Source organism: Eleutherodactylus coqui, chromosome 3 (assembly GCF_035609145.1).
Source record: "Eleutherodactylus coqui strain aEleCoq1 chromosome 3, aEleCoq1.hap1, whole genome shotgun sequence".
Taxonomy (NCBI): domain Eukaryota; kingdom Metazoa; phylum Chordata; class Amphibia; order Anura; family Eleutherodactylidae; genus Eleutherodactylus; species Eleutherodactylus coqui.
In genome coordinates, this window is record NC_089839.1 from 199,366,709 (window position 1) to 199,376,952 (window position 10,244).

Below are 10,244 nucleotides of genomic sequence, written 5' to 3' on the forward strand. Positions count from 1 at the left end.
ATACTCACCCTCCTGCAGTGACTTCGGAAGAAGATCACGAGTGCAAACCCGGGAATCGCCACTGGCCACCGATGCGCTCCGACGTATACACTCTGCATTTTAAAGACAAGAAGGCATAGATCAACCGAGATGCTAAGCTATAACAACCAACCCACCCACCCGCAGATAGACAGACAAATATACACAGACACATCCATCCATCAGCATATATACATGCATCCATCCCTAGACACACAGAACCACACACAACCACACACACATCCACACGGCCTCATCCATCCGCCCATGCGGCCCCATCCATCCATGCATCCACACAGACTTATACATGCATCATCACAGAGACACACATCCACCCATGCGGCCCCAACCATCCATGCATCCACACAGACTTATACATGCATCATCACAGAGACACACATCCGCCCATGCGGCTCCAACCATCCATGCGGCCTCATCCATCCATGCATCAACACAGACTTATACATGCATCATCACATAGACACACATCCGCCCATGCGGCCCCAACCATCCATGCGGCCTCATCCATCCATGCATCCACACAGACTTATACATGCATCATCACATAAACACACATCCGCCCATGCGGCCCCAACCATCCATGCATCCACACAGACTTATACATGCATCATCACATAGACACACATCCGCCCATGCGGCCCCAACCATCCATGCATCCACACAGACTTATACATGCATCATCACAGAGACACACATCCGCCCATGTGGCCCCAACCGCCCATGTGGCCCCAACCGCCCATGCGGCCCCAACCATCCATGCAGCCCCAACCATCCATGCATCCACACAGACTTATACATGCATCATCACATAGACACACATCCGCCCATGCGGCCTCATCCATCTGCCCATGCGGCCTCATCCATCCGTCCATCCATGCATCCGCACGCACTTATGCACACACGCACACACATCCATCCATGCATCCACAGAGACTTATACATGCATCATCACAGAGACACACATCCGCCCATGCGGCCCCAACCATCCATGCATCCACACAGAGACACACATCCGCCCATGCGGCCCCAATCATCCATGTGGCCCCAACCATCCATGCATCCACACAGACTTAAAAATGCATCATCACAGAGACACACATCCGCCCATGCGGCCCCAACCATCCATGCGGCCCCAACCATCCATGCATCCACACAGACTTATACATGCATCTTCACAGAGATACACATCCGCCCATGCGGCCCCATCCATCCATGCATCCACACAGACTTATACATGCATCATCACATAGACACACATCCATCCATGCATTCATTCATGCAGCCTCATCCATCCCTCCATCCAGCAGGCCCTGGAAAACTGGCCCCTCAGCCCCACAGAACTGGCCCCAGGGGCGCTGCGGTACTGCCCAGGGCACAGTGGTAGGCCAACATAAATACAGCAGGGCACCCCAATTGTAAGTCCGGGGCAAAGAAAGTCCCCCCCCAGCGCTGACAGCACCCCCGACCCCTCACTTACCCAGGCGGCTGCACGGCGGCTTTGATTGTGTTCGTCCCGGGTGGCTGGCGACGCCGCCATTACCGAAAGAATCTGGGCTGTGAAGTCATAGAGGGGTCTGTTCTGGGGTTTGCATTTCTTCAGGGGGTCTGGTCCCTAAATACCATTTACTGACATCAAACTGTGACCAATGACTCTGCCGCTCCTCCGTTGTATATGATTTGTGCTTAACTAAGCTATTATTAACTAAGCTATTAATATGAGCAAAATGACAAAAACCATTTTACAGCTGTCACAGGAATTTGGAATGATATAGAATTCTATAACAGACTTCATGTATCGAAAGGGCTTAAATAAAGAGAAGTGACGATGCAGGCTGTGATGACCAAAGTTCTGATTTTGTATCTAGTGCTAGGGATATAAGTTGTGAGATCTGATTGTGTAGTGGCCCAGAACTAATAGGGCCCCTCCAAAATGTCTGCTATATGTTGTCTGTATTGTCTTGTACATTATCTTGGATTGGGGAATAAATCAGCAGAATGTGTATTAGAGTTTGCAGGAATGAAAGGGTTAATGTCTGCAAATGAGCTGTCTCTGTCTGCTGTAAATGTATCATTTTATGATGTGAGTTTGAAAGTCATGTGACCATGCTTCATATAGGTGTTTGCAAAGATTATGTGCAAGTCAGTCTGCAAAGAGTGAGTTTAGGAAAGTCAGTGTTGGAGTTTGCAAGAGAAGTTGGCAGGAGCCAGAGTTATTTGGACCCCCACAGACACTGAATGGTCTGCGTGTGTTATAATGGAGGAGGCTGAGCGATGGCCTAAAAGTTACCTTGGGACTACTACCCCTAGAAGTTCTACAGAATGAGCGGATGAGAGGAGATCGCCATGCAGCGCTGAGTGCTGCCTTTGAGAGTGAGTATTGACCGGTAGAGAGGTGGAAGAGAGAGGAAAGCCTTTACAGCTAAAAAATTTAAGGCCAATAGGAAAACTAACCGCTAACCCTCCACGGCAGGCAAAAAGCATTTAAGGGGCTGCAGCTGTTCCTGGCCTCCGTCAGTGCAGCGTGCGTCTATTGATTTGTACCCGCTATGGGCGGCTGTGAGCTGCGTCCCCGTCTGCAATAGCCCCGGTGACTCACCGAGCGTCCTGCGGTTTGCCCCAGCGGTGCTTCAGTCTCTTCTGCAGCACAGCATGAGCCGCCCCACCGGCGCTCATCAGCCCTCACATCGACTGTTGGTTCTGTCTGCAGCATTCCCCACCTCCTCCCCCCCACTGCATCAGGTGGCCCAGTGGCGCGGCGATGTACCGGCTGGTCTGTCCGTTGCCTTCTTTCCCCACTGCATCAGGTGGCCCTGCAGCGCTCCCATCAGCAGAGCAACGCGTCTGTCGGCTGCCTTCTCCCGCACAGCATGAGGAGCCTAATGGCAGACAGAGAGGCGCAAGTTTCTCCCCAACAGCATCAGCTGCCGATTGACTAACAGCGGGGCACGAGGGCCGGTAAAGGGGACTGCAGGTGGCACTGTACAGGCCCCGGGAACACTCACAGTGGGGCCATAAAGGGCACATGGGCAGCCACAGACAGCAGTGCTGGCCGCCCATAGGAGCAATTACTGCAGGAGACCTCAGTGCCAGGACCTGTGAGGCTTAGGGAGGGGAGCATGCCGTGCAGCCAATCACTACAAGGGGGTGTCACCGACCTGTCAAGCAGCCACAATCTTGTCTCCACCCCTACTTCCTGGTGGTAACAAGATACAATAATACCGGAGTATATTGCATAGCTGCAGCACTGAATGGCTTACTGTCTGGACTATGTCTGGAAATGTATCTTTTATATGACTTTGTCCCATAAATGTGTTTTCAAGGTGTATGATTGAGGGAGAAGGAGTGAAGTTCTGAGTCTTGAGAGAGCTCTGAGTTGTTTTGTGGAGTTCTTTGGTGGTTGTTGGAGTTCTGGTCTGCAAGAGAGGGAAGTCTGGCTGCATGCAGATACTTTCAACCTGCATGTGGTGAAGATGGAAAAGGCTGAGATTTGGCCTTTTCCCTGGGACTAATATCCCCAGGAGTTCCACTGAATGACTGAAATGAGTCCGCCATGCAGAGTTAAAGTCTTCAGGAGTGAGTGAGTGACCGTTAGAGAGTTTGTGCCTTTCTAAGGAGTATTTTTCCAGGAGCGGTGCTGCACAGATAACATGGACTGTGGGCGCGGTGTCATCCTGAGTTTGCCTCCCTGTCCTTACCACTCACCGGCAGCTGTATCAGAAGTTTGGTGCTGGGCTCTTGTGCCAGGGGGATTGTATGCTCGGATAACAGCCTGGTACTTATTGTAACACCAGGTACCGAAGAAACCTCAGATTTCCAGTGCTTAACCCCTTTGCAAGTCACGGTCAGTGTGATTGCGGCATCTAAACGTCTGACAGAGGGAGGGGGCTCCCTCTGTCACTTATCGGACCCCTGTGATGTGAACGTGAGGTCCTGATGGGTTGGTGAATACAGCCTCTGGGTCTGCCAGGTGGCCTATGAAGTCCAGTCTCTTGGCTGAGCTTTATACTGTGTTTCTCCGATAATAAAAAATATAAGACCTCCCCCCCAAAATAAGCCATAGCTAAGCTACATGAAAAAAAACTGTGTATCGGTCCCTTGCATTGGGCTGTGGTGCTGCTGCAGGCTTCTGTGTACTCCTGAACGCCGACAGAGCATTCGCTTTCTGGTAGCGGTGCTTGAGTACCCCGCCTTCAGCAAACGATTGCTCTGATTGGTTGATCGAGCGCCATGTCAGCCAATCAGAAGCAGCACTCAATTAACCAATGACAGCCATTCAATTATGTCATTGAATGGTTAATCGAGTGCTGGCTCTGACTGGCTGACGCGGCGTTCGATGAACCAATCAGAGCATTGGTTTGCTGGAGGCGGGGTATTCATGCCCCGCCACCAGGAAGAGAATGTTCTGTCGGCGTTCAGGAGTACACAGAGGCCTGCTACAGTTCAGCGCGAGGGACCCAAATGCTGTCTACTAGGTGAGTATTATAAGCCTTCCCCCAAAATTAAGACACTGTGCCTCTTTTGGGGCAAAAATAATATAAGACGGTGTCTTTTTTTCAGGAAAACACGGTAGCTTTCTAATACACTACTATACTGATGTATTGCAGCTTATTAGAAGAATTTATAAAAGATGCTGATAATTAAGTTCCCTTACGATCCACAGTTCAGTCAGCCCATAGACAATCATTAGGCATCCGCAGGTAATTGAATACCTGAAAATGTCATTTTTCCGATTTGCGGATTGCATGAGCTCGAAAAAAAATCGCAGCATGCTCCATTTTCTGCGGATTCCCACAGCGCTCAGCCAATCACAGTCAGCGCTCACCTGTCAATCATTGATGGCTGGGTGCTGCCCCTGATTGGTTATGGCGCTCAGTCAATCAGGGCAGCGCTTTCTGGAGGTGGGGATTTTTCAATCCCTGGCCTCCAGAAGACAGACGGACGGCTCTTCTAGATGAGTTAATTTTTTTAAAACTTTTTTTTACAGCTAGAGAGGATTTTCAGGAAAGGGCTTATATTTCAAGCCCTGCCCCAAAAATCATTGCTGCGGTGCTTGGCTGCAACCCATTGCTTTCAATGGGGCTGCAGCAGCGCTAGCCCCATTGAAAGCAATGGATAGCATCACGGACCTCTATCACAGCTACGGCAGAGGATTCCTTCATCCCCGCCAGCCCCACTAAAAACAACGGGCGATAATGCTGCTTTTTCTTAGCGCTGTGAGTATGCAGTGAAAGCATCACAAATGAGAATAAAACCATTGGAAATCATTGGTTTCATTTTCATGCGTTTTCACTCACTCTCGCAACGCAAAATAGCCTATCACCTGTGTGAAGCTGGCCTGAGTTGTATGCAATCATGTGGGCTGCAGCTGTCATTCAATACCTACAAATCACTCAGTAGTGCTACAAGACCTTTCAGTGTAGCTGTAGGACCCATTCGGACATTTGCAAGCCATATGCTGTCCGTCTACACAGTCCCATAATAGGCAATGAGGATCTTAAAACAACTGATTCTTCACATGGACCGCAAACAGTTGGTGGAATTTGATAGCTATCCACCAAATTGCAGATACCTGATAGGACATGCTCTAATGACAGCAAAGACAATTATTGCTAAATACTGGAGAGGGCCCATCGTCCCAACATTTGGAGAGTTCAAGGACTGTATGGCAGAGCAGTGTGTATTTGAAAAATGGCTAGCGTTCAGAAATAATACATTGAAAAAATATGGGGAGTCTTGGGATGTCTGGAGAAAATTCTTAAAGTCTTGACATGAGAAAAATATGTGATGCCAAATTTGTATTTTTTTTCTTTTTTTTTCTTTACTGGTTGAGTTGGTTACTGTTTGAAATCTGTCTGAACCGCTGACAAGTCAATGAGATTGCCTCTTTCTATCATTACTATTTTGACAAAGATAAATATACCGATTTGTTTGTTAAATGCTATACCGAAAAAAAAAGGGGGAATATATTAATAAGATAACTGTACCCATTAGAACATTGTTAAACAAAATTTGTTGTGTATGATCTGTACTACATATGCGGAAATGTTATGTATGTCTATTATATCAATTTAAAAAAACCTAATGTTTAAAAAAAAACAAAAAACTAACCTACTGGTGTTTCTGCTCTCTGCTAACCAACCTCATCCTGGCATCTCCACGTCAGTGTGTGGCACAACCACAACTCCCAGCACGCCTGCTGTCTCTGGGTCATTTTCGACTCTGATCTCTCCTTTACCCCGTATATCTAATCTCTCACCCGGACGTATCACCTGCACCTCAAGAACATCACAAGAATCCACTCCTGTCTCATCATGGACACTTTAAAAATGCTCACTGTTGCCCTCATCCATTCCTGGCTTCATTATTGCAACTCGTTGCTTATCGGCCTCCCCTGCACCTGACTCTCCCCACTCCAATCCATCCTGAGTGTGGCAGCAAGGCTCATCTTCCTTTACAGCCGCTTCTTGGACGCCTCTGCCCTGTGCCAGTCACTGCACTGGCTACCCATCAAATACAGAATACAATTCAAACTCACTACCTTCATCCAGAAAACTCTACATAGCACCGCGCCGCCCTTTATTGCTCCCCTCATCTCAATCCACCACCCAGCCTACGTCCTCTGCTCCACTAATGAAATCAGATTAAGTGCCCCTTTAATTCGAACCTCTCATTCCCACCTCCAGGACTTCTTCAAAGCAGCACCAGTCCTCTGGAACGCTCTACCCCAAACTATCCGGGGAATTCCTGACACATAAAACTTCTAGCGTGCTCTAAAAACGCACCTCTTCAGGTAGGCATACCACATTCCCTAAATGAAACACTTCTTTACTCCACCTAATAACATGCTTCGTGTCCTATTGACTGCAATCCCTGCAGTAATACCGATTCAACCACCACACGGCTTAAGTTTGACCATCATCTATGTGTATAGCATCCCTCACTCTCCACCTCACCATACCGAGCCCTTCACCTTCTGTATCACCCCATTATCTGTAGTATGTAAGCTCGTTGGAGTTGGGACCCTTACCCCAACTGTTTCCATCGATCGCTTACTTCATGTAACAGTGTTTTTTGTATGTTTGTTTCTTGTATTTGTTCTCCCCTGTTTGCACATTATATAAATGATAACAGATGTACCTACCTGCTCTAATTTCCTCAGTGAGCCTCGTTATCAAGGACCCCGTCTTCGCCCAGAATACATGTACTTCAAGACCCTCTTGGAGAGTTATGAAGGAGCCGTCAGGAACACTTTACACATGCGGAGGAAAATCGAGGAAATGGGATGGGATGAAAATGGACGGGAGGTTAAATATATTTCCAGGTTATTTATCCATATCTATGTATATATGATGTTAAAGGGATGGCTGATGCAGTAATTAAAAGGGAATATGTAGATTTCCATTGTAATTATTAAGCAGAGAGTACTCCAATCTAATCAAGTACCGAGCTTCGTAGGCTACAGTCAGTGGAGTTTGGCCCACTGCCAGCAATGAAGTGACCTTGCTGGGTCTACAGATTGTTGGGTCAAGCAAGGCGAGATGTGAAGATTTTGAGTTTCATATCAGATGCAGAAGACAGAAAGTATCTACCATGTCTGACCTTCTGATTCTAGTATAAAATTTTGGCAACTTCTTCATGGGAATTTTCCCCTTGATTATGTTCAAACTTGCTGCATTTTTCACACTTTGCATTGAAAAACTGCAAACCTTTCCACAACACATTTGTTTGAACTTTTTTTACACAAGGTTCATGCCCAGTGGATCAGAAGATCCCTCTTATATAGACAGTGAGCAAGTTCTCACTTGTAAACAGGCAGTCGTTCATCTTTGAGTGACTGCCTGATCACAGTGAATGGAGGTAAGAAATCTATGGTGCGCTCAACCTCCATTCATTGAACGACTATCACTCCAGTGTGAATGCACAAAAGCGATAGTCATACTGACAACTGTCAGGCGCTTAAGCTCCCAGCAGTTGTCCCATCTAAAAGTACCCTTAGACTTGTGGTTGTCACCAGGGGCGTAACTATAGGGGATGCAGGGGATGCGGTTGCACCCGGGCCCAGGAGCCTTAAGGGGCCCATAAGGCCTCTCTTCTCCACATAGGGAGCCCAGTACTATGAATAAAGCATTATAGTTGGGGGCCCTGTTACAGATTTTGCATTGGGGCCCAGAAGATTCAAGTTACGCCTCTGGTTGCCACGTTTTTTTAACCCAACAACAGTAGCCAATGAATAAACTCACAGCTGGCTGTTACCATTCTTATATTATAGCACTATGCTCTAAGAATCCAAAGCCTCTTGAATTGTGTGAAAACTGATGATGGCCCCATAATGAGGCACCAGCCACAGACATCTCCCATATTGCAGGCGTGGCAGTGGAGGACACTTGGCCATAGCAACCTAATCATTATTTAAAGGCAACTATCATTGCTGGAAAAAAATTATTACCAGCACCGACCTTCAGATATATTTAGTGGCTAGACCAGTCGTTTACTAGCTGGGTGCCAACCCTACTTAGGCTGGCTTCACACGGGCAAGAAAATTGCGCAAGATTTGTGCGTTGATAGACGCTTAAATCTCACACAAATGTGAACCGCTTTTTTTTAATGCCATCATACCCATGAGTGATTTTTTTCCCCCACATTGCATTGTTATGTGATGCTGGAAAGAAATTGCGACATGTACTATCTTGTGCGTGCTCTTGCATCGCACCGCCCATTATTTTCAATGGGACCAGCGGCAGCATCGCACCATTTGCAATGCAAGGTTTTCCATTGAAAACAATTGGAGAAACTCTGCAAACAGCCGCGGGGGGGGGGGGGGGGGGGGGGGTTGGGAGTGCCCTTCACCCCCATAGTGATGCGAGGCTGTTTTGACATGCAAACACCTCACATCCTCTGGAAAATCATATGGATGGCGAGCGTGATATAGGAGCGGGATTCACTCCATTATGAAGTTAGCCTAAGACTGCGTTGTCCATATACAGTGGTGTGTAGAAGTTGCAGGTCAGGAAGTGTCAGTGTAGTGAGGAAGGCTTGTGCGCCCCATAGGCTGAGGGGTCTAGTTTCAGCCATGTCACTGAGTCCCAGATGTAGGTTCCCTAATAATCAGGCTCTTGAAAGGCCGAACTTTATACCCTTATCTTATTAATCCAAGTAATGCCAAAAAAATAGAGAAAAGCCAACAATTTGTCAATAGTAATAGAAGTGTTTTTGTAAACCGCAAAGCTGCTTAGGGCAAATTAGATGCATTTTTGTTATGCTCTGTATCTGCAGGAACATATCTGCGGGGTTTAGGGACCACAGCCACCTTTGATCCTATCACCCAGGAATTTATAATAGATACTCCACAGATACCAGCAACAAAGTGGTGGCCAGGAGGGTGTAAGTCATTTCTTTTTTTTGCACTCCAGTTCTTGATGTCTGTAATATAAAATGTTCCACACATGCCCAGATGGTAATTTCTGCATTTTTGATCTGAACAGTAGGAAAAACCAGCACACATGCTGTGGTCCTAGCCCAGCTATACAACAATGGACACAAGTACGACATACATCCATTTATAGTCCAGATGCGAAGTCTGAAGGAACACTCTCCACTGCCAGGTAACAATCTCAGTTCACTTATGTATACGGACAACTAAACCCGATTCATAGATATCCTTATTCAATATCTCATTCCGAAATCATGAGTACTAATGTGGACTTGATTCCCTTTTGCTGCTATAATCTTCCTTTCTATGGATGATTTCCTTTAGATTTTAGAACATAGCTACAGATGTTCATGTCCATTCAGACATAAGACCATAAGTGAAATTGGGCACTGATATGGGGCACTAAGGCCTGGGTCAGAGTTGGCATTGTAATACATAATAAAGGTTTCCAGTGGGACTTGGCACAGTGCTCTGTGCAGGACAGTCGTGGCTTGTACAATGGGGGTATTTTCATGATCATACAGGAAATGTGGTGGAAGGCCATCAATCTGACCAAAATAAAGCTGGCTGTATATTCTATCCTACCAAAGGTATTTTGACATCTGACAAGAACTGTGATGGCTTTCTCATGGATGCCTTATGTACAGCTGCATCACTGGTGTATCCAATAGCAGCCAGTCCCTGTCGGACAATGCTGACACTAACTTGGTTTCTACTTGCTTGCATATTCTCAGTAGATAAGGGATTTCTGTGACCGGACCCTCTCAGGTGTCGT

The 10,244-nt window shown here is 47.0% G+C and overlaps 1 protein-coding gene across 1 annotated transcript in view; it reads left to right on the plus strand.

Annotated features, from left to right (window-relative positions):
- LOC136619935 (peroxisomal acyl-coenzyme A oxidase 2-like) overlaps positions 1-9,414 on the plus strand; it is a 15,414-nt gene extending 6,000 nt beyond the window's left edge. Inside the window, exons 3-4 of the mRNA XM_066594655.1 lie at positions 7,199-7,360; positions 9,313-9,414. Coding sequence (XP_066450752.1) covers positions 7,199-7,360; positions 9,313-9,352 — 202 coding nt within the window. The 3' untranslated portion in view covers positions 9,353-9,414. The remainder of the gene's footprint in view (positions 1-7,198; positions 7,361-9,312) is intronic.
- The last annotated feature ends 830 nt before the right edge of the window (positions 9,415-10,244 follow it).